This window comes from Hydra vulgaris, chromosome 03, assembly GCF_038396675.1.
Source record: "Hydra vulgaris chromosome 03, alternate assembly HydraT2T_AEP".
NCBI classification, from domain to species: Eukaryota; Metazoa; Cnidaria; class Hydrozoa; order Anthoathecata; family Hydridae; genus Hydra; species Hydra vulgaris.
The window spans coordinates 56,225,487-56,250,000 of record NC_088922.1 but is presented as its reverse complement, the minus strand read 5'-3'; the positions used below and the strand labels follow the sequence as shown (position 1 = coordinate 56,250,000).

General features: G+C 27.2%; 2 protein-coding genes across 2 annotated transcripts in view; both read left to right on the top strand.

Annotated features, from left to right (window-relative positions):
* Positions 1 to 8,486, top strand: part of LOC100201845 (mitochondrial pyruvate carrier 2) — an 8,685-nt gene extending 199 nt beyond the window's left edge. The window contains exons 2-5 of the mRNA XM_065793757.1: positions 822 to 862; positions 6,821 to 6,905; positions 7,008 to 7,119; positions 7,998 to 8,486. Of these exons, the coding sequence (XP_065649829.1) occupies positions 822 to 862; positions 6,821 to 6,905; positions 7,008 to 7,119; positions 7,998 to 8,049 (290 nt within the window). The 3' untranslated portion in view covers positions 8,050 to 8,486. The remainder of the gene's footprint in view (positions 1 to 821; positions 863 to 6,820; positions 6,906 to 7,007; positions 7,120 to 7,997) is intronic.
* A 72-nt stretch (positions 8,487 to 8,558) lies between these two features.
* Positions 8,559 to 21,104, top strand: LOC100205494 (tryptophan--tRNA ligase, mitochondrial). The gene is made up of 4 exons (XM_065793756.1): positions 8,559 to 8,881; positions 8,987 to 9,067; positions 12,160 to 12,245; positions 20,284 to 21,104. The coding sequence occupies exons 1-4, from the start codon at positions 8,609 to 8,611 to the stop codon at positions 20,858 to 20,860; spliced, it is 1,017 nt and encodes a 338-aa protein (XP_065649828.1). The 5' UTR covers positions 8,559 to 8,608; the 3' UTR covers positions 20,861 to 21,104.
* The last annotated feature ends 3,410 nt before the right edge of the window (positions 21,105 to 24,514 follow it).

Genomic DNA, 24,514 nt, shown 5'->3' with positions numbered 1-24,514 from the left:
TTAAACTTTTTAAAATTTGTTTTGAAATGCTTTAACTAAAAGTATTTTAGTAGTATTTAAAATTTTGTTATTATTATTTATTTATTTTTGTTATATTTGTTATATATTATGTTATATATACAGGGATTATCTTTTCTGGATATTTCTGGAATTCTGGATATTTTTATAATTTTTTATTTTTTCCCGGTATCCAAATAGTTTTCTAAAAAATACAAGTTAAAAATATATATATTTTTTTTGTCATCAAATGATTAAAACATTAAAGGCATCGTTCATCAATCACTCTTCGCTATATTTTACTTAGGGTGAGGCATAATTTATACAAATAATTATTTCTTATTCGTACCCGTATATTTATTATTAAAGGGATTTCTAAGTGACAAGACATATTGCTCAGCTTTACGTAAATAAGAATTTGAGCAAAATTGCTAAAAACTTTATTTACATAAAGCTGAGCAGTGTCTCGAAAAATGCTGAGTAAAAGAAGTTGCTTTTTTTTTAATTCACAAAATGTATAAGTTTTTTGTTAATTAAAATTATTAAATTAATTTATTCATTGAGATATTTACAAAAATATTCTTAAATACACAAAAAGCATTTCTATTCTTGTATCTTTCCGTATATGTTTTCAAAATATTTTCCAGATTTTTTCCAGATATTATTAGGAAAATATTTTCCAGATATTTTAAATATGACCAGGATAATCTTTGTATATAACATTATAAAGATATTATATAATAAAATCAAGATAAAAAAATTTGGTTTTACCTAAATAAAAACTTATATCTTTTATATATAAACCATAAATTCATTATGTTTAGGTCCTAAGACAATTCACTTCTGGGCACCTTTTTTTAAATCAGTAAGAATTTTTAATTTTTCAACACTACATAGATATTTATATTTTTAAAATAAATACTGATCTATTTATCCTTTTTTGTTTCGATAATCTAAGTTATGAAAATAAAGTGTCATTTTTTTTGGTATTACAAAGATATTTTTATAAATTTCATGAAAAGTAAAATTTAGTTTTGGTCGAGCACATATTTTTTAAAATAGATAAAAAATTTCATATAATTCTATTTTTTTAGTTACAAGTAGTTTTACCTTAAAATGTAGGCATTGCTTATGTGCACCTTATTGTGACTCCGACTAAAACAGTCAGTTTATGTATGTGTTGATACAGGTATTCTATGAAACAACAATAATTGTTTTTTTGATTTCAATTTTTTTAAAAAAGCAAAACTACCTCAAAACTTTTTAAAAAATAGATCAAAAAATAATAAGTTCTCAATAAAAAATTTGATCCCGAAACTTTGCCAGCTGCATCTCATAACTTTATCATTGTAACGTTCACAGCACTACGCTGCTTTTTTACTAATTTGAAAAATTAAAATATTCAAACATTTTTCGCATGTAAATAATGTCAATATTATGCAAATATTCTTAGCTACACAAAATGCATTTTTATTCTCAGAATTTTCCTGATATTTTTTGAAAATATTTTCTGGATTTTTCCGGATATTATTAGGAAAAAATTTCCGGATAATTAAAATATAATCAGGATAATCCCTGTTTATATTGCACAAAGAAATAGTTAAGATATGTTACAATATAATTTAAAAAAGTAAACCTATTCTACAGTAACAATACACTTACAGCTGTTTGTATATTGTATTTTTAAAAAATTTGAAGACATTTTCACTTAAAAAATTAAGTTGAACTCTAAAATCCAAATCCTATTGCTTTTCTAGTTATGATTTTGACTTGACATATAAAGGAGCATATTGAGTTTCTAAAGTTTCTAAAATATTCATTTTTAAAGTTATTTTAAGGATTATTGAATAAATATGAAATAAATTTCAAAATAACAAGATAAAGAACAATTATCAAAAAAGATTTTTTACAAATTTAAATAAACAAGGGAAGTGAGGGTACGGTTGCACCCTTTGCTCGTCCATGCCTAACATAATTTTTTTCGACAACTTGAACATTTTTATATAGTAAGCGTTTTAAGAATTTGTGGCGAACTTAAGCTATAAGAAACTAGAGAGAATAAAACAGCAATACTCGAAGACAGGAAATGAAGATTTTATTAAAAAAATTTAGAAACTCTAAATAAAATAAGTTAAAAAAAATTAAATATTTAAAAAAAAATATTTTTTGATATACAATTTTTTTGTGACTTTTTTCAGTCAGTATATTTAGGAATACTTTTTATATTCTCAGTATATTTAGGAAATACAATTTTTATATTGCATTTAAATACATTTTTTTTTAATATTGCATTTAAATACAATTTTTGCATATACAATTTTTCTATTGTATTTAAATTGTTAAAACATCAAAACAGCTATAGTCAAGTAGTAAAGAAAAAAAGTTATAAGTGTGGTCAGTTACAGTGTGGGATCGCATGTCACTCTTGTCCAAGCCTGTATAATTTATGGTTTAAGTTTTTATCAGCATGCCTACAATATTTTAGTATACTTAAGATCACTTTGGACAGTTCTTTGTTTATAATACTTTGTAAATATCTTTATATTATTGCTATTGTTATTATTATTATTATTTTTTTTTTGCATACAGTACTAATGCGTTCTCCTCATCCATTGTCAAAATTAAAATATGGATTTTATTTTCATCAATTTTAGTACCATCTAAAATGTGATTTATAGTTCAACATTTTATCCACCTTGTTTAATGGATTTGTAGTCTTTACAGTTGTTTTGTTTTTTTTTACAATTATTAACAATATCTGATAAAATATCATTATTCAATTCCATTTTGTAACACCTACATTATAAAGTACAGCTGAAGATCTGTAAGTCATTCAGCGGTGTACCCTCCGGTTTTCTCCCAGTTGTCCACAGGGTGACTGAAACAGTTTTAATCAGTAGTCTGGCGTAAAAGTTTTTTTTGTATTTCTTCTCGGATGAAAATAATGAAGAAAAAAAATTTAAACCTCTGACTACTAAAATACGTCTAATAAGAAACGGTTTATTTAAAAGTAAATAATTAATTTATTAATTAAATTAATAGAAAAATGACAACACATCTTTAATTTATTAATTAAGTTAATTAAAAATGTGTTGTTATTTTTGTTGTAGTTGATATCTGTATCGCATCGTTAGTTTTTGTCAATCTTAACAAAGGATTTATTACATGAAGCAAAAATGTTGAAAGTCAAAACTACAAAGAAATGTTTTATATAAAGAAAAATATTCTATTATTCTCTCTCAATCTTCAATCAAATTTAATTTGGTTAAATGTTTTAAACATTCAACCAAATTAAATTTGATTTTTTTGTAATGTTTTGAACATTTTTTATTATGAAAAGATTTTTTTTTTTTAGAAGAAAAGAATTTCCATTTGCATCATCAATTGTTTGAATAATGATTTTTCACGTGCATCTTAATAATGTTTTTTATTTTGTTAATTTATTTGACAAAGCTTAAAAAAAATTTATTTTACTAATGTAAAGCAAAAGAGATTCAGTGTTATTAATGATTTAACTGCCCATTTACGTGATTCAAAGTGAGACTATAAGGTTTAAAAAGTGATACAATAGCATTTGGAAAAGGAAAGAAAATGTAGTTTTAAAACTCATTTTAAATTGAGAAGAAGTGTGCTTCAAAATGCAACAACAATGTTTAAAAAATTGGTACAGTTGCACTTCGAAATATTAAATCACGTGTCGGCTACTTTTTATTAGGTTTTGTAAAATTATTTAACACACCATAGTGTACTCATTGTTAAACGAAGTGTATACTACTTTGAATGCTTTTTAAAGTTTTTTTAAAAATAATCGCAAGGAATAAAATCTTTATAGATTAAAATATAGTTTTATTAATAAACACAACACACTTTTGTAAGTAACAAACTGTCTGTTTGTCCTGCCAGGTTACTGAAAGACATTTTTTAAAAATTTCGGTCGCCCTTGGAGAAAACAAGTTGTCCTGTGCCACCGGTCAACCATGAGAATACACTCTTGTCATTGATACAATCTATTTACATAAATAAATAAAAAACAACAGTTTTTCAGTTTCGATTCGATAAATTTTATGTGCATGCAGAAATTGAAAAAACCAAACAAACATTATATATATATATATATATATATATATATATATATATATATATATATATATATATATATATATATATATATATATATATATATATATATATATATATATGTGATATTGTTTTGTGTATATGTTATTTTTATCATCTTACTGTTATGTGTACTTTGTTGCTATCACGTTAACAGTATACAAACATTTGCATGATCTATTAATAAAAAATAAAGATCATGCAACTTTTGTACTGGCCTTATGTCTGTCAGTGTGTTTTATGAGTTACATAGTACAATATTATCATTTTAGAGTAACATTTTTGATTTAAATTGTAAATTTTAATTAAGCAAAATTTATTTTGCATTATGTAACCATATAATTTAATTCATTGAATCTAATTTTTATTACTTTTTTTTATCTTGTTAAATTTTTCAAATATAAAAGTTGTAAAATAGTAAAAATATAGTTATGTAATATACAGAATAGTGCTTACAAAGTAGTATACAGAATAATACATAAAGTGTAATATACAGAATAATACATATTGCACACATAGATAATGCTGTATGATAAGAGCAACACATGTTTCTAGAGAAAAGAAACCTGCAATATAAAATAAACTTTACTATAATATAGCTTTTTATTGATACAAAGTTATTGAAAAAGAAATATATAACATGTCTGAAAAACCAAAATGGCAAAATGGTTTAATTATTTAAATAGTGACATTTATGTATTTGAAAAAAGTTTTTTAAAAAATATAGATGATTTCTCTATGCTAAAAGATTTAATTATCCAAAACACAAACCTAATCTCAGAAAAATCAATTCAAAATCATAGAAAACAGCTACTTTGAAATGTTGATAAAAAGCTATATTTTTGAATTTTTTTTTTTTTTTTGTTATTCACCTCCCCAAGGCCAATAGTGCCACTACAGTTGAGGTGGCTAGTTTATTGTGGTAACATCCCTCTCTCAGCTCTTTAATTCCAAAACATGAAGCTTGGCCGACAAGGCTTTTTTCCAATTATATTTGAAGTCTTTTCAGTTTAAATATTTTTAAAGATTTTAAATTATGTCTTATTTGATGTAAAATACTAAGATATATATTTAACCTTTTTTAAATTAAAAAATTTTAATTTAATGAAAGACTTCTTTTCCATTCTTTCCTCAAAATCCCAAAAATATTGCTCTAAAAAATTTTACAATTTTTATTAAATTTTTTATTAAAATATTTTTTATAAATAACACCAGTTTGCACCTTTCTTATTTTATGAAAAATTGTGCTTTATCTTTTTAAATTTAGTCATTACTCTAAAATTGGTGCTAGTTAAAATCATTCCAGTCACTGTATTGAATATTTTTTATGAAGCGAAAATGCAAAAAAATTAGGTTTTTTTAAATAATTTATTTTAAAAAGCTTAAATAATCCTAAAGTAAATAAAAGGTTTAAAATAAATGTTTATTAATCATTTTTTTACTTTTCTAATAAAATTTTTTTTTTCTGTAAAGCCTGATAATAAACAAAGCTTTAAAGAGATCACGAGGTAGTGTTACAAGTTATTTTATAATATCAGAGGTTGCAATACAAGTTATTTTTCATAAAGATAACACGTTATTTTATAAAGAATTGAAAGCAAATAAGTTATTATGTTTGAAGTTAAATTATTTGTTCTAAATTAAATGTTTTTATAGTAGTTATTTTACATAGTCATTTTTTTAATTTTTTTTTTACTTTAGAATAGTATATGCTTTTTTACTGGAGAGTTGTGTTTTTCCTCCAGATAATCATATACATTTTTCTAGTTAAAAATCCAGATAATCATATATAAATTTCTAGTTAAAAATTCAATAATATATTTTATTTATTATTGCATTTTTTTTAAATTAAAGATTGGAAGTTAAAACTTTATTAACTTAACTCAAATCAGTGAGTATCATTTAAAATATATTTGTTAAAAAATTGTAATACAAGTTACAAGTTTAATTGTGCTGCAATGTGAATTTAATAAATTTCAGAACATAAAATAAGTTCAGAACATTTTTTAATTTCAGCCTATTGTAGTTAAATATATATATATTTTTTAATACAATTTTTCTCACTCCTCTCATCATTACGCCATTTTTTAATTGTTAAAAATTACTTTAAAGTATTGATTTTTAAATAATTAATTGTAATATTTTTTCAAGAAAATACTGCTAAAGAAAATACTACTCTAAAAAAAGTTCCCTTAATAACATTGAGTTACTTCCGGTGGTATAATGGGTACCAAGCTTTGGTCCAACATTGAAAGGAAACTCCTAGTTTGTCCAAAATGATTAAATTTTTTTCCTCACAGAAACACAGAAAAACTAAAATTTGCTTTGCATAACCCTAAAATTGTTAAAGTATTTTTAATACTATGAGTAAAAAATTAAAAAATATACTTGAATAATAAAAAAAAATACATTTTGGCATCACCTCAGCATCTCTTGAGACTTATTAAAAGGCTGTTAAAAGTAGAAAAATAGTTTTTGTTTATTTTAAACATGAATGTCTTGTTAGTTTTTTACAAAATATTAACAATTAACAGTCCTCACACCATTGACATTCATGCGACATTATATTAATATTGCATACACATAATCACAGACTAAATTAAAGGTGCTTGAATGTCTTACAATAACACGGCACACACACACACAAAAAAAACGTCGCATATAGATAGTAATAGTAATAATGCATTATGGTTTAATTCGTTTTTAGGGTTTAGTGATTGCAGGTTTGTCAGACCTGAAACGTCCTGTTGAAAAGTTAAGCTTTTCCCAATCATTGTCTCTTGGTTTAACTGGTATAATTTTTTTAGGATTTTTTATTTAAATAATTTATCATTTCTTTTTTTTCTTTAAATTCTTAGAAAATAAAATGTATCGTGTAAAAATAAAATGTTTAGGTTGCATCTGGAGCAGATACTGCACTGTTATTATTCCCGTTAATTGGTATTTATTTTCTGTGAATCTATTTCTTGGAGGTGTTGGTGCAACTCAGTGTTGTAGAGTTCTTTTGTAAGTTTTTTTAAAATTATTTCTTGGAGGTGTTAATGTAACTTGGTAGTGGTGTAAATTTAAGTTTGTAACCCTGCCAAGTTGTGTGAGCCTAAATTTTACTCTTTGGGCAACTAAAAGGTTGGTAATGTCTTAATTGAATCATTTATTATAATTATTGGTAGTTCACCACCGTTAAAGTTTTTCGTTTTGCAAATTCCTCAACCCCTCCTACCTTCCTGCCCTTTCAACAGATCATTACAATCAATTACATTAAAATAATTTTGTTTAAAAAAAAAGCAATTTATTATTATTCTTGATTTTGATTTTAAGTTGGTTTAATTTTTTTTAGTTGATATTTTAAAATACAAGGTTTAAGTTTTAATAAAAATGCAGTTATACTTTTCAGAGTTGTGTCTATTATTGAAGGCAAATAGTCATCTCTAATTAGTTCATCTTGTAAATAATTGCTATGCTTTTAAATTATACATTTCATCCCATGGTTTAGCTTTGTTTTGTACCATAGTAAATTAGATTTTGTACCACAGACATGATTTTGTAGCATAGACTTGATTTTGTACCATAGACTTGATTCAAACAACAAAAATATTGTCACTCAAGTTTGTTTTTAAATTTATTAGAACTAATCTCTTCAATTCCAAATTTATTCTATTTAAAAATTTGTTTATCATGATTATACTTTATTACCATTAAATATGTTAATCACTTATTTTTCTACTTATGGTATAAACAATAACAAGTATATAAAACTTTTTAAGATATAATGAACCAAATAATCAGTAAAATAAACTTGTTAATTTCCATCATTTAATCAATATTTTTTGTTTTACTATATATTTTTGTTATGAAAAAGATCTTGCTAAATTTTTAATATTTAGGTATAGACAAGAGTTAGAAAAGGAAGGAAAAGTTCTCCCGCCATTGTTTTAATAACTGCTTAAATACTGGTTCAACACTAGCTCAATCGAATTCTTATGCATAATTAAAATATTCTTTTTTTATAACGTTTTTAAAATTGAATTAGTTTGCATTTTTTTTATAAGTAAAAGTTTTTAATAATAGTCTAATAAATTGTATTTATATAATTGTGTAATGTTTTTATACAATAAATTCTTTTTTGTTATGTTTCGATATTTTATTTAACATTTAAATGATCAGTCTGACTTTTTGCATAAAATTCTACATTTTTGCACAGTATAAGATTTAGGTTATTTTAAAGTTATGAGTTTCTTAATAAAATAATGCTTTATGCCTTATTTTTTGTTACTGTGAAATATTCTAAAATACATTTTTAAAGTATCAAGAATATTTGTATTTATGTAACCAGCAAAAATTGTAAACAGTTTAATAAAGTTTTTGTCAGCCTATTTTAATTGTTGTTTTTTTCCATTGTTTTAAGTATTCATTTGTTGTTTAAAAAAAGTTTCTAGAGTTTTTTTTTAAGAGTTTTTAATCTTTTTAATAAAATATTTATGCAAATATAAGTTAGATGAGTTTGTCAAATTTTCGACGAATATTTTCTGGAATTCAACCAACTGGTGTCCCACATCTTGGAAATTATCTTGGTGCAATCCGTCACTGGGTTGAACTTCAGTCTGAAAATAAAAATAATGATATGGTTATGTTTTGTATTATGGACTTACATTCATACACTCGTGTCCAGGGCTCTAATGAAATGAAAGATAATATATTTAACATGCTTGCTTCTCTTTTGGCTTGTGGTATAAATCCGAGTCAAAGTTTAATCTTTCAACAATCTCAGGTAGTTTCTCTATCGATAGTCTTTACATATATTATATATTTAGTATCTCTGTTGATAATATGTTAACAATATTTTGTATATAAATTTTTTGTAAATTAAATATAGGTTTCTTATCACACAGAGCTCTCTTGGTTTCTTAGTTGTTTAACTCCTGTGGGAAGGCTTACTAGAATGCACCAATGGAAGGTAAAGAGTATTCCATAGTAATATTTGTCTTGTTTTATAGCATTAGGCTGTGTGTTTCTTATATTTTAAGTTTGCAGGTAGCTATGTCAGGCTTCTTCGGGAAGCGGGAGCGATCGCTCACGTATACTGAACACAGAAATAATATTTAGTTGTGAAAAACTGGCCAGGTTTATTAGTCGTTTTGAGAACATTTAAATTTATGTATGTCCGTAAAACAAAAATTTTTTTGTTTACAAACATACATGGAAACATATATAATCTTGAATGTTCTCAAAACATCTTAGTGCGGAAGAATAAAAAGTGAACACTAAAAACCTGCCAAATTTACAAAAAAACTAATTCTATTGGTTTAAAAAATACGCTGACTAAGCGAAATAAAGTTCTAGAGTATTTTGTTGAAATATTTTAAAAATTGTATTATTTTAGATTTGTTAAGTTTTGAGATTTCTAGCATAAATTGCTTTAAGTATATATTATTGAACAAACTATTTAATACTATGGCTTATTCTTGGAGACACATCTGCAAAGCCGTAAAATCTTTTAAACTATTATTATTTGTTTACAAAAATAAATATTTTATTATATATATTTTTTAAATTGTCAAAATTTTGAAAGTTTGTTATAAATTATAGATGTTATAAGTATATTCTTATTTATTATTTAAAAAGTATGTATTTTTATGTAAATGTAATTTTGTGTATGTGTTTTATTTCTAATGTAATCTTTTAAAGCAGTTTTTACGATTTTTTATGTAAACATAAAGACTTTCAACAATTGCGTTTTTAATGGAATTATTAATAATCATCAAAGTTAATAAAACTAATTATGAAAAAAAACATACAAGAAGTTAACTAAACTAATGCCTGTTTAGCGTTGTTTGTTTTAGTTACTTTTTAAAACGATTTCTTTTGTTATTATGCTGACCCTTGTGTGTGTTTTGCCCGGACACCAAAAAAATAAAAAATAAACAAACCGACAAGAAAGCAAGTTAAATAAAATGTAAAAAAATTAAAAATCATTTAGAAAAAAAAAAATTGTAAAGGTTATAGTTGCCATTCTTACAAACTCTTTATACTTCAACTTAAAGTTGCTTTTTCCTGTTTTAAATACTAATTAAAATTAAAAAGCCTACTCACTAAACATCATCAGCGATATTGTGAAGCAGTTACGCTTCCTCTTCATAAAGTATTTTTAAACATTTTAGTTGATTTCTATCTGGTTAATTTAATTTCTACAGTAACTCAATGATTTAATTATTTCATTTGTTTGTCTTACTAAGAAGAATTTCAAATATGTTAAAACTTCCAAACTAAGCGAAGCATAAAATAGATATTAACCCTCCCTAATTTAGCACTGGAAATAAGACACGAGTATATAAATACAAATTATATTATACTCTTTGATAAATAAAAGAACATTTGTTTTCTTATTAAGCAATTGTAAGATGTTACTTTATATAAAAGATGTTGCTTAATTTTATAAAAAAATTATAAGAGCTATGTTTCAAAAATATTTGTTCTAAACATAATTTATTTTGTTTTAAGTTTTTTCTCGTAAAAAGTTATTTTCTTTTCTTATTTGTTTTTTTTTGTTTTTTTTGTTTGTAATTGTCTCTCATCAGTCCAATATTCTTTTTTGCGCTTTTTTTTTTTGGTTTTTAAAATGTTCTCAAAACGACTAAAAAATCTGGCCAGTTTTTTGCAACTAAATATTATTTCTGTAGTCAGTATTCGAGAGCGATCGCTCCTGCTTCGCAACCAAGCCTGTATATGTGTGCTCTTTTAGTTAAATCTATATTAAGAATAATTGGTTTGTTAGATAATGTGGTTTCAGTGATTGTTTAAAGGGATTTCCCTGTGCCAAGACAAGTGGTGTTTATTTCATCAATAAACATTAGAAAATATGTTTTGAGTTTGTTTTCAAATAAAAAATTTAACTTTAATTATTAATTTTTTATTTATTTATAGGTGATTTACTTTCTTTTAAAATTTGACAAAAAAAATTAATTTTTGGCCTTTGTAAATATGATGAACAACATGTTGCTCATATCCAGAGTAATGAAAATTTGAAATATAATTTTGATTAAAATCCTATTTTTAAACTTAGTATATTTGTACCTCTTATCTGTGCCTAATTTTTATTTCAAAATATTTTATTTTTAATTAGTAACATTTAGTGGAAAAGTTTAAAGACAGTGATATATATATATATTTTTTAATGTTACTTCATCTCCCCAAGGCCAAGAAGGCCACTATAGTTGAGGAGGTTACTTTAGTTGTAGTTACAACCCTCTCTCAACTCTATAACTCCGAAACACGAACCTTGGCGAACAAAGCCGCAGTGTGAAGAAACGAATTGAGCGCGGTACTATCAGGGGCGTGGTGGGGATTGAACTCGGAATTTCTTGCTTATGAGGTGAGCGCTCTACCACTACACCACTATCGCGTTTATCTAAAGGTTTTTATTTAGCCTTTTATTCTACTAATAAATTTATAAGAAAATTTTTTATAATAAATGGCTCAAGCACTTATTTTATTTATCGCACAAGTGTGACAAATAAATCTTGAAAATTTCAAGCAGTTTCACAACTAACACACTGAAAAAAAAATTATTATTTTGTTCCCAGCTTGTAATGTATTTTATTATATTATGATCTTTTTATTTTAGTAAATTTCAGTCATAGAACAATTTAAGGTTTTATACTATTTAATTGTTCTGCTGATGACTCCATGTACATAAAAGAATAGAGTTAAATATTAGGCATATTTTAAAGAAAAATGTTTAATTGAAAATGATAAAAAAAAAAGATGTTTAAAATAAGATATAAGATGATGAAATTTGTTTTTATTAAAGCAATTATAGAAATTTAAACCAAGTTAAGTTAATTTATGATATTTTAACATACGATAAACATTATGCAACAAAAGCGTATAACAAGATATTGTGAGATCTTTGAACTTTTGTTTTATTCTTTTTATTAAATTAATTAGCATGTGCTTTATGTTTATGTGCTTTATCTTTGACTTGTTATAATTTGATCTTTATTTCATAACTTGTTATTATTTCTGTATAAAGTTATTTTTATTTATTAGACAAAAAGCAAGGAAACAAAAAATGACACAAACTTGGGAATTCTTTCTTACCCGGCATTGATGGCAGCTGATATTCTTTTATACAAGTAATTTTAATGTTTTTTAAACATTTTTTTTATCAAACAAAATATTCATTCGCATTCATTTAACTTGACATGAAATTTAAAAATGACATTGAAACCCTGACATGGAGAGCATTGGTATACAATGTGAAAACATTGATACCAAATGTGGAAACATTGGTACATAGTTTGTTTATATAAACATAATAAAAAATATTATGAAAATAATTGTAATTTAGAAAAATTTAAATATAGAATAGTAACATATTTTATATAAACCAAGAAAATATTCTCTAAAGATAACAAGAAAGTGTGAACATGGAAAACATAAATAATCAAAAATAAGCTTATAAATAGAAACTGCGCATTTTGTTCCCAATGTTGTGTTTTTAATTTTATTTCTTCAAGTCTTTTTTTTTCAAGGTGCGTCTAAACTTTTTCTTATATATTTATTTGTTAGGCTGTGCCTAACAAATAATTATAAATAATAATAAAAAATAAGTAAAAAAATTTTTTAAATAAATTAAATAAGTTTTTAAAAATGTTCTGATATTTATTTTGTTTTAATAATTCAATAAAACTTTTAACATTTCTTTGTTTAAAAAACCACAAAAAGTTTTTTCTCAACAATATGTTAAACTTGACTGATAGATCCTGCTGCAGCTTCGGAATATTCGGATGATCATTTCTGGAGTCTTTTATCTTTGGTTACCATATTAGTTGCAATACTTTCTCCACTGAGAATTGTTTTTTTTTTTTTTTTTTTTTTTTTTGTGGGAACAAACCAGTGTTTTGAAATCCAGCAATTATTTGTGTTCGTGTAAATGCATCACCTGAGCTAAAAAGTTTTGCTTGTAGTTGAATGAAATTTCCTTTTGTTAAGTTGATGAAATTTTTAGCTACATAAAATTCTGTAAGTAATTTGTACCAAACTCAATACACACTAGGGTGGAGTTAAAATAACATTTTTCAGAAATACAACTTTTCTTCCTGATTTTTATATTAGCTATAAGAAAACTAAAAAAACAAGATTGAATCGATCAAAATTGAACAAGAACAACCCCCTGCAGCAATTTTTGACTAATACTACTTATTAATGGTAGCACAAACTTTTTATTAAAAAAAAATTTTTAAGTAGAAGTTACAAAGTGAAACCATATTAGGTATGTTTGTATTTTCCATTAGTTTTATGACCAAAATAATCACTTTTATATTAAAAAAGTTATTGAAATTTTTTTAAACACATTTAAAAGAAAGATATTTTAATTGAAAAAATTGAATATTAGACAATTTAATAAAATACATGCTCTACTTAAAGTTTCAATACAAACCATATTTTAAGGTGTTAGTAAGAATACAGGGTGTTCTGAAAATGTTGGAATGACCTCAAATTTTCACAGCTTGTGTAGAAACGTTTCAAACTTATGTGTGTAACGTTTGGGATTTCTATCTTTTCAGGTTAAGAAATGCTGCTCACTTCAAAAGAAAAGGCATTTTGTGTGTTAGAGTATTCTTGGTCTCAGTCACCAAAGACGGTGCAGTGTGCCTTCTTCACAAAATTTGCAAATTTGAGTTCAAAATTTGGACTCAATAAAAGTTAATGTGTTTTGTGCAATATCCAAGAAAAAAGTTTATGGGCCATTTTTCTTTGAAGGAAATGTGAAGAGGAGATTTTTATCTTCAAATGCTTAAAAAATTGGCTAATTGATCAACTCATAGAAAATGAAGACAAAAGTTTCATTTTTCAGCAAGATGGGGCTCCACCTCACTGGAAGCTCACTGTTTGAGCCTACCTCAATGAGGTTCTGCCATAGAGATAGATTAATCGAGGTACTGAAGAAGACGATTGGCTTCTGAAATGGCCACAACGATCACCCAACCTTTCTTCCTGTGACTTTTTTTTTACGTGAAAGGACTAGTCTTCATACCTCCTCTTCCAGCTAACATTGAAGAACTGAAACAGAGAATTACAGCTGCACTAGAAACTGTTACCAAAGACATGCTACAGCGGGTTTGGCATGAGCTTGAATACTGACTTGACGTTTGCAGAGTCACAGGTGGTGCTCATATTGAGCGTTTATGAATATTTGTCATAGAACCAACAAATATTTGTACTTTTCTTTGTAAATTTAACCAATAAAACTTATGACCTTCAACTTAAAGTGTATTTAGTATCATTAAGATCCTTCAAGTATTTACCAAGATATGGATATTTAGAATGGGGTCAACCATTTCAGAACACCCTATACTTTGTTTGTAAAAAATAATATTATTTATAACTGAATAATAAAATTGTTATAATGTATAATATATTTATTATGAATATTAATTAATGGAATATGGTTTGTGTTGACATGTTATGTTTCTATATAGAGTTTAATACTTACCTATGTTTACTTAAACAATGATAATACTATAATATACTAAAACTTTGTTAAAAAAATTGCGGTAGTGGTGTAGTGGTAAAGCGCTCGCCTTATAAGCAAGAAGTTCCGAGTTTGATCCCCACCATGTCCCTGGTAGTACAGCGCTCAACTTGTTTCGGAGTTATAGAGTTGAGAGAGGGTTGTAACCACAAAAAGTAGCCTCATTGACTGTAGTGGCCCTCTCGGCCTTGGGGAATTGAATAATTAAAAATACATATACATTTTAGTAAATAGAATATTAAGATCTAAAACAGATCATCCATTCTTTGGGTTTTCAAAGCCACTCACTGAGGTGCAACTGCCAACAGGACTAGATGCGATACAGCATATGATATATTTGCAAAAAAAATTTAAGCAACCTATACTACATATCATTTTTTCAAATAATATTAAAGTTAAAAATATAATATAATTTAACAGAAACCTCCTGGAAAAGCCAACAAAAAGAATGAAGCAGCTTTAACAGCAATGCAGGTTCTAAAAAATTTGGGAAAAATGCAACATACCTATTGTGTCATCATTTACATCATTGACAAAGAGAGTTTATAACCTATTTGAGCAGAGCTAAAAGCTCCAAAAAATTCCAATTGCTGACAGAAAATTAAAAAAATTACTTTCAGTTCTATAAGGATAAACTAGCTAAACTCTTTAACTTATTGGCATTATTTCAAATGATGACAAAAATTATGTTATTGACCAGAGCAAGATAAGACGTAGCACATGAAAGCCAGGGATAACTTGAAAGTTAGTAAAGTCAAAGTAAAAGCATTGTATTTTGATGGCAAAAAAGACCAGACCCTTAAATTTTTAATAAGAAGAAAACCATAGCGATGGAGGCTTTTTGGAACACTGCACTCTTCTTAGCGGAACTGCTGAAGCTATAAAATCTCAAATTCTAAAGTACTCAATAACACAATATCATTTTGGATGATTTACAAGTGCTCGGCTGTGATGGAACAAATGTAAACACTGGAAACAAGTGTGGTGTGATTAGATTGATTGAGTTAGAACTCCAATAGCCTCTACAATGGGTAATTTGTTTGTTACATGCAAATAAGCTTCCACAATGTCATTTGTTTTGAGATTTGGATGGACCAACATCTGGTCCTAGATACTATTCAGGTTCTATTGGAAAGTCCCTTTAAAGTTGTGAGATCTTAAAGGTTGTTGATTTTCAACTTATAAACCATAATGTAGAAATGCCAGAGGTGGATAGAAAAGTGCTCATTACAGATCAGCTTTACCTTTTTGACATCTGCCAAGATGTACTATATGGCACTTGTTCTGTCAATCTGGAAAAGCACAGCCCTGGAAAACTAGCTCATTCTTGATAGCTCACCACTGCCAACAGGATCCTCAGATTATATATTTCTACTACTAGTCCTTCATCAAATTTAGTAACTATAGCAATATACATTATACGCGTTTATGCCCTTATGTGGTTCATCATCAAGAAGGAGTCTTCTATTTTTCATGGCAGCAGACATCTATGCAGCACAATAGTCAAATCGCAGTATCTGCCAGATGCATTACATAAGGTAGTAGACAAAGTTCTTCAAACAAATGCATTCTTTGGTCATCAAGAAGATATTCTTCTGGCAATGATATCAGATGAGCAGCCTCAAATCCGAGAATTAGGTGTTAGGCGTATACAGAGAGCTAGAGAAGAAAGAAGTATGAATGCTACTCAAACTAGTGTGTGCGCCAATTCAAAGTTCCGACTCAATTTTATGGCAAAGAATACATAGGAGTTAATTGATTAGAGTAATACACAGCGCATAAAGCTATCACTAACAATGCAGCTCACTGATGAGAAATTGAAAGAAGCAAAAGAGAATCGCACTCAACTAAGTAATCTTTTGTAAAAGTTACCGTTCCACACGCAAGATGTAGAACATTGTGTAAAGATGGTGACAGCTGTTTCTGCCTCGGTTTGGGCCGAAATAAAAAGAGATGGTATAATACGTGTCGGCCTGCAATCAAGAAAAAGTATGCCAATATTTAACACTAAGGCACATTATAACACTATAATAGTGTAAATAAAGCAAAAATATTACTAAATAGTGACTATTTAGTAATATTTTTGCTTTATGTATGTTAATATTATGTAATAAATTCATCTCCTCAACTCCTTTAAAGTAACATGTTAATAAACCAGAAATAATAATTTCGAATGGAATACTACAAATCAATATTTGGAATAAAAAATTTAAAATATGGAAAATTCTGAAAGTTTGCCTAGTTATGCCAAAAATTGCTGCAGGGGGTAAATCTTATCCGATTTTACTCATATTAGTCTCAATTATTTAGTTTTCTTATAATTAATATAGAAATCTGGGAGAAAAATGGAATTTATAAAAAAAGTCAATTTCACTTCACCCTAGTGTTTTTATATATATAAGGTTTTATCTAATATGTTTTATTTTGTAACTTCTACTTAAAAACAAAATTTTAATGTAAAATTTGCTCCACCAATAATAAGTAGTATTAGTCAAAAATTCCTGCAGGGGGTAATTCTTGTCCAATTTTGCTCATTTTGGTCTCATTTTTTTAGTTTTCTTATAGCTAATATAAAAATCAGGAAGAAAAGTTATTTCTGAAAAATCTTATTTTCACTCCACCCTAATACACACCTACGTCTAACGGTTGAAGTATGTGGGATGAATGAGCCGGTAAACATATCAGCCTGATGTTATTGTCAATACAAATACGTGCAACATCGTAAGTAACATGTGTGACAGGTCCTTCCAAGACTAAAATGTGAATACCTGTAATTTAAAAAAAAATTTGATTAGTTGATTAATTGATTAAGCTACTCAATTTAAGTAGACTAATCTAATTACCTGGAATTAATTTGATTGCCGGTATAAATACTTTAGTGAGCCATTGAATAAATTGTTTATCTTCCATCCAACCCGACTTGGATTTTGTAAATATGGTGTTTGGTGGTCCTCCTACACACCAGTCTTTATACAGATGTGATATTGATTTGTAAACTACGAATGGTGGCAGAATGGTACCGGTAGCATTGACACAATTACCGACTGTGTATTTAATTTTTTTATTGTTACCAACCGTAAAAATCCAATTTCGTCAAAGTTCCACAAATTGAACGCAGTGTTATTGTTGATATTTGTTTCAAGAAATTGTTTTTGAAGTGTATTGAAATAACTTGTTATTTTGTCTTTTGTACAAGAAGAAGCTCTGAGAGACGAAATATTGCCTGCTAGTCTGACGCTTAGTTTATGACTCCAAAAAACCTTGATACCATTCTCCTCCTGGTATACCACTTGGAGGAAACAGATGACTTTGATTTGTAGATACTAAATATCCCCCAACTATTGCAATGACATCTGCGAACGTTCTGCCGAAACCCAATTGGCTAAACTAATAAGTACTGAAACAAGAACAAATTCAAATGCTGTACTTAGCACAGTAGTTGTATCTCTACCATGTGATTGGACTTTCTTGTGCACACACTTGTGAAGAGTTGCCTTTGGTATATTGTATTCCTAATAAGCTTTACTGAGTGATATTACCTTTTTTTTGATTTGTTCAACTGCAAGTTGCAATTGCTCTTCACTGTAAGTTGATTGCGTTTTACGAATGTAAGTACGAGTCATTTTGTTTTAAAATTTTTTAGATAGATAGCAAAGACTGTCATATTTATTTACGTTAATAACTATTAATTAGTTTAGCCGCGCTCATCTTAATGCGTTAGTGTGAGCAATTAGCATGTTTACTCTTCCCCCGAAAAAAATTTGTATTGGTTTTTCGCTCATAACTTTTTTCCGGAACAAGCAAATTCAATTTTTAAAAGATAATCTTGATCGTCATAAAATTTTCTTCAAAACAGCCTTTTTAGTTTAGTAAAATTTAATTTTAGTTTTGGGAGTTTTAAAGTTGATTTTTTTGAAAAAAAGTTTTTTTTCCTAAGGTGATTATTTTATTAATGTTTGTTAATGAAAAACATTTTTTTTAAAACGATTTTTGCACCATTAAATAGATAGCACTAAATTCTCTTCAATACAGTGCCTAGCATTTTAAAATTTAAAAAAAAAAAAAGTTGCTAAACCGTTCACTTTATTTTCGTTTACTCATACCCCAGTTTACTCTATATCAAATTATCAGGTTATAACAAAAACTTTTATTTATTATGTGTGTGTGTGTGTGTGTGTGTGTGTGTGTGTGTGTGTGTGTCTATATATATATATATATATATATATATATATATATATATATATATATATATATATATATATATATATATATATATATATATATATATATATATGTATATATATATATATATATATATATATATATATATATATATATATATATATATATATATATATATATATATATATATATATATATATACAGGGTGTTCGGGATAAATTTGACATATTTATAATTGATTATATTTTTTTGTAGATTAGAGGTATTAATACACACTACAGGTCATTTAAAAGTTTGAACTCTTCTTCATTCATATAAAAGATGTCAGAAAGGATGGATGACTGGAACTCACCTGAATCACGGAAGAGAATAACTTGCATCATGATGATTCGTGCCGGCCATCAAAATAAGGATATTATGACTGCTGCCCAATGCTCCCTGAACACAGTAAAAACAATCAGGTATGAACTAGAGACTTGCAATGGTGACTACGCGGATGTAGTAAGAAGAAAGATCCCTAGCAGACGCGATCTGATTGCGTTCGTACAGCAGAATTCCTCGCAAGTCTGCAGGAACAGGTGTTGAAGAACCCTGGCATTGGAATTCGGGCTTTGTCACGTGAAATGAATGTTGCATCCTCTGGATGCTTGTATGAGTAGTAGCGAAGGTCTTCATTGAGTGCAAGCTTCATAGTAGAGGATGCAACATTCATTTCACGTGACAAAGCCCGAATTCCAATGCCAGGGTTCTTCAACACCTGTTCCTGCAGACTTGCAAGGAATTCTGCTGTACGAATGCAATCAGATCGTCTGCTAGGGATCTTTCTTCTTACTACATCCGCGTAGTCACCATTGCAAGTCTCTAGTTCATACCTGATTGTTTTTACTGTGTTCAGGGAGCATTGGGCAGCAGTCATAATATCCTTATTTTGATAGTCGGCACAAATCATCATGATGCAAGTTATTCTCTTCCATGATTCAGGTGGGTTCCAGTCATCCATCCTTTCTGACATCTTGTATATGAATGAAGAAGGGTTCAAACTTTTAAATGACCTGTAGTGTGTATTAATACCTCTAATCTACAAAAAAATATAATCAATTAAAAATATGTCAAATTTATCCCGAACACCCTGTATATATATATATATATATATATATATATATATATATATATATATATATATATATATATATATATATATATATATATATATATATATATATATATATATATATATATATTCATATATATATATATATATACAATTCATATGAATTCATATGAATATATATATATATATAAATATATATATATATATATATATATATATATATATATATATATATATATATATATATATATATATATATATATATATATATATATATATATATGTATTTTTGAATTCATATGAATATATATATATATATATATATATGTATTTTTGAATTCAGATCGACACATGTTCCGGTCGGAGATGATCAAGTTCAGCATATGGAGTTAACACGCGATGTTGCTACTTTGTTTAATAAAACGTATACCTATACTTTTCCCGTTCCAGAAACATTATTGACATCTACTCCAAGAATTTCCAGCCTACGAGATCCAACCCAGAAGATGAGTAAATCAGATATTAACGAAAACTCACGAATTAATTTAAACGATTCGCCTGATACGATTACAAATAAGATTAGAAAAGCAGTAACTGACTCAGAACCTTATATTAGCGATTGTTTAGATAAGAGACCTGGTGTTCGAAACCTTATTGAAATACTAAGTAGTTTGAGCGGAACTTCAAACGAAAACTTAATAAATAAGTATCGTAACACTATGTATTTCACTGCTCAGTTAAAAAAAGATGTTACGGACATTTTGATTAGTAGTTTAAATAATGTGAGAACAGAGTTTAATATACTTTCTCAAGACAGAAATTATCTTGAAAAAATTCTTGTAGATGGATCCTTTAAAGCAAATGAACTTGCCGCGGTGACTATGAAAGAGGTTTTTCAGAAAATCGGCGTGCGTAGGTAATGTTTTTGTGGATGGAATTGCAAAAGAAAGTAAATATCGTATTTTTGTTGTTGTTGTTGTTGTTGTTGTTACATTTGCAACAAAACAACAGTTAAGGTTAGCGTTTGGAAATGTAAATGCAACTGCATTTTTTTAGACTTCTTTTTATAAAACTTCAGTAAAATTATTTGTTAAACAGTTGAGCTATCCTAACGTGAACACAACTTGTATCACATTTTATACGCAATTTATGGCTGTTATTGTTCATGCCTGTTTTAATTTTGTTTTAATCAGAGCAAAGTATACACAGTTATCATGGATTCTAAATACCAACCCAGCTGACCCAAGAGCGCCGCTTAAACGTTTCCGATTACTGTGAATTCGGTCACAATTTTCAAAATTAGGATTATACGAATGTTTTGCAATGTAACACTAAAAATTTCTATTAAAATTTTTCTCTTGCTGCATCAGCCATTTGCGTTCTATAGACCAATATATTGATTTGATATTTAAAGCATGGTTTAAAATGACTTTTCCATAACGTGATAACGTAAACTTTTCGTAAGCTTTAACTGTCAAAATGCATTAACATGCTCAAAAAATGGTTTAAAAGTGTTTTAAGGACACCTACATAGGAAATAAAAAATATTTCTCTTAAAAAGAAAAATTGTAAAAAAATAAATGTTTATATATTGAATAGTTAACTGATTCCTCTAAAACTCCCCGGTTTTCCGTTAAAATAATTTTCAATTGGAATACTATTTTTGTATTTTCAGGAGAGCCAAAAAATTTGCTATACATTTAACAATTTTTAAAATTTCTTTCGAAAGTAAAAGAAATTTTTTTTTTCTTTTTAGTTGTTAATTTAGCGCTCAAAATGGGCATATTTACAGGTTTAAGTATCTTTTTTTCAACAAATTTGTCTTGAAACAAAGTTTATAAAAACTTGATAATAATATTTGAAGTAGAAAAAGAGAAAACCTTTGATGAAATGAAAATCTTCTAAAACAATTTTTTAATAGAAAAACTCTTAAAAGAAGTCTTTTGAAAAGCAGTGAAAGTTGTTTGTAGGCACAGTGTCATCAAATAAGATTTGATCTAAATTGTCATCAATTGTGACAAGTATCACTAATTTAAATAATTGTTTCTTTGTGAGAAAGATGCTTTAAAATCTTTACTGTCTTTTGTAGATTAGAGGATCATCTGCATTAAGAATTTTTGCTGCTAAATTGGTCGTTCAAAGCTTCAAAAAAACATCCTTTTAAAAAGGAAAGCACCAGTGAGAAAAAAACAAGTTGATGTTGCAACACATGTATCAGCTCTTTAGAAAGAGTTTTTCTCTCAATTAAAATTTAGAGAAAGCCTTTAATCCTTAACAGCAAAAGATGTCAATACAGCAGAACAAATTGCATCTTGAATTATTTCCAACAAAGAATCGTCCCCGGAAGGATAATTCTTTGTTTGAAATAGTACTCCACTTACAATTACACTCGGTAAATATTTGTACTTAAATATTTATACTTAATTAAATATGTACACTTAAATAATTTTTACATATATATTAAAATAAAATCTTGACTTATAAGAAATGAGACAAGATAGATTTCAGAAAGTATATTTTGACTAGTTTCTAATCACGAGTTTCCTTTGAGCTTAAGATTCTGCAACAGTTCGGGTTGTTGCTCACTGCAATGATTTATAAAATCTTGTGAATCACATCATTTAATCTAGCATTTCTAGCGGCTATTTTGTTAAGCTCAAAGTCTATGTTGGGATTCAAGTTTTGTCTAAGCGTTGTTGCTGCTGCGTTAAAAGATAAAACCAGCTCACTACCACAAAAACAGAAACACTCAAAGATCTGAAAAAGATAGTGAAGCATTGACGAAATCTTGTTGCCAAACCAGAAAATTTGCGCAAAGCTAACTCCAGTATTGAACAAATCTGATAACAGATAATTGCAAATGAAATTAAATTGATTTTGGCTTGTGGTATGAAAATTGCAAATATAATTTGTAGTCTTTAAACCCACTTATATATGAATTTTTTCACGTGAAACACTAGGCTCAATAAAATCTAGTCTTGAGTCTTTTCAGTAATCCGGAGAGGTTGTTGCTAATCTGAAATTGTTCAGCAATGTCATTCAAAAGCTAATCGCGAACCTGACAGTGTTTCGATTTTGAAAACCATTCCAATGATAGAATTACATCTACTCTTAGAAGTTGTCAACTTTTTTCAAGATCCTTAAAATACTAAAAATTTTAATAGGTGTTATTTGATTATAATTGGTATTACCAATTCACCGCGAACGGACGTGTTTTTTTTTTACTTACTGGTTATCAAAAAAAAATTTCAAAATGGCTACTAATAATTTTACATCTGCACAATTAAAAAATATTTTGGAAATTCATGAAAATACTATTATGAAGATGTTTAATAATAGAATTGAAAAACTTGAAAACAAATTAAACTCAGTAATTGACGAGAACAAGGAACTAAAAAAGGAATTACGCGAACTTAATAAAGCTGTTGAATTTGTGAGTAATAATTATGATAAAATAGTTGCTGATCATCAAATATCAAAACATCATTTATAAATGAATATGCAAATAGTAACATGATTAACAAATTGGGGGAACTTGAAGGCAGAAGTCGACGCAACAACTTAAGATTGTGTGGGATTGAAGAAATTGAAAACGAAAGTTGGGAAGACAGTGAAAATAAAGTAAGGGAGTTTTTAAATAATAAACTTCAGCTACACGGGAACTTGAAAGGGTGCATCGACTTGGCAAAAAATTATCTGAAATCAATTAAAAAAATAGATTGATCGTAGTAAGATTTCTTAACTACAAGGACGAAACCACGATATTAGGAAAATACACGACGATGAAATTATGGACTCAAAAAGTTTATATAAATGAAGATTATAGTGATCATACGCTGGAATTGCGGAAAAAACTCCTGAACGAGGCAAAAGATTTAAGGGCAAAGGGTAAGTACGCTAAAGTTATATATAATAAATTGATCACACGGGATTTATAAAAGAAATTCTTTGATCTCATTTCGATTATGAAAAAACAAAAATTAAATGACTTCTAACGAAACCTTAAATTTTGAGTTTAGTTTTTATAATTTTTTTCGAACTAATGGTTTCTTATTATACGAGGATTCTGATCCTGATCTTAATTATTATACTGATTCTGATGCTTTGCAAAATAAATGCAACTACTTTTATACCCACGAAATTAAAGGATTTCTTGATCAAAATAATATTAACACAATTCACATTAATATCCAAAGTTTAAAATTTTTTTTGAAATCTTTAGTAATTTTATTGAAGAAACTTGTAATCTTTTTAATATAATCTGCTTAACAGAAACATGATGCAGTTCGGATGACGTAAATGCTTTTACCAATTTTGAACTGCCGGGTTTTAAATGTAATTAAAACAAATAAGGCACGAAAAACAAATAAGCGTGGCGGAGGCGTTCTTTATTTATGTTAAAAATAACTTACGATATTTTACCCGGCATGACATGAGCATCACTGATGCTGATACAGAGGTTTTAACGATTGAAATTTTAACCAACAAAATAAAAAATAAAATTCTAAGTTGTTGTTATCGCCCACCTTCAGGTGAAATTAAAAATTTTAATCCGTTTTTATGTAATAACGTTA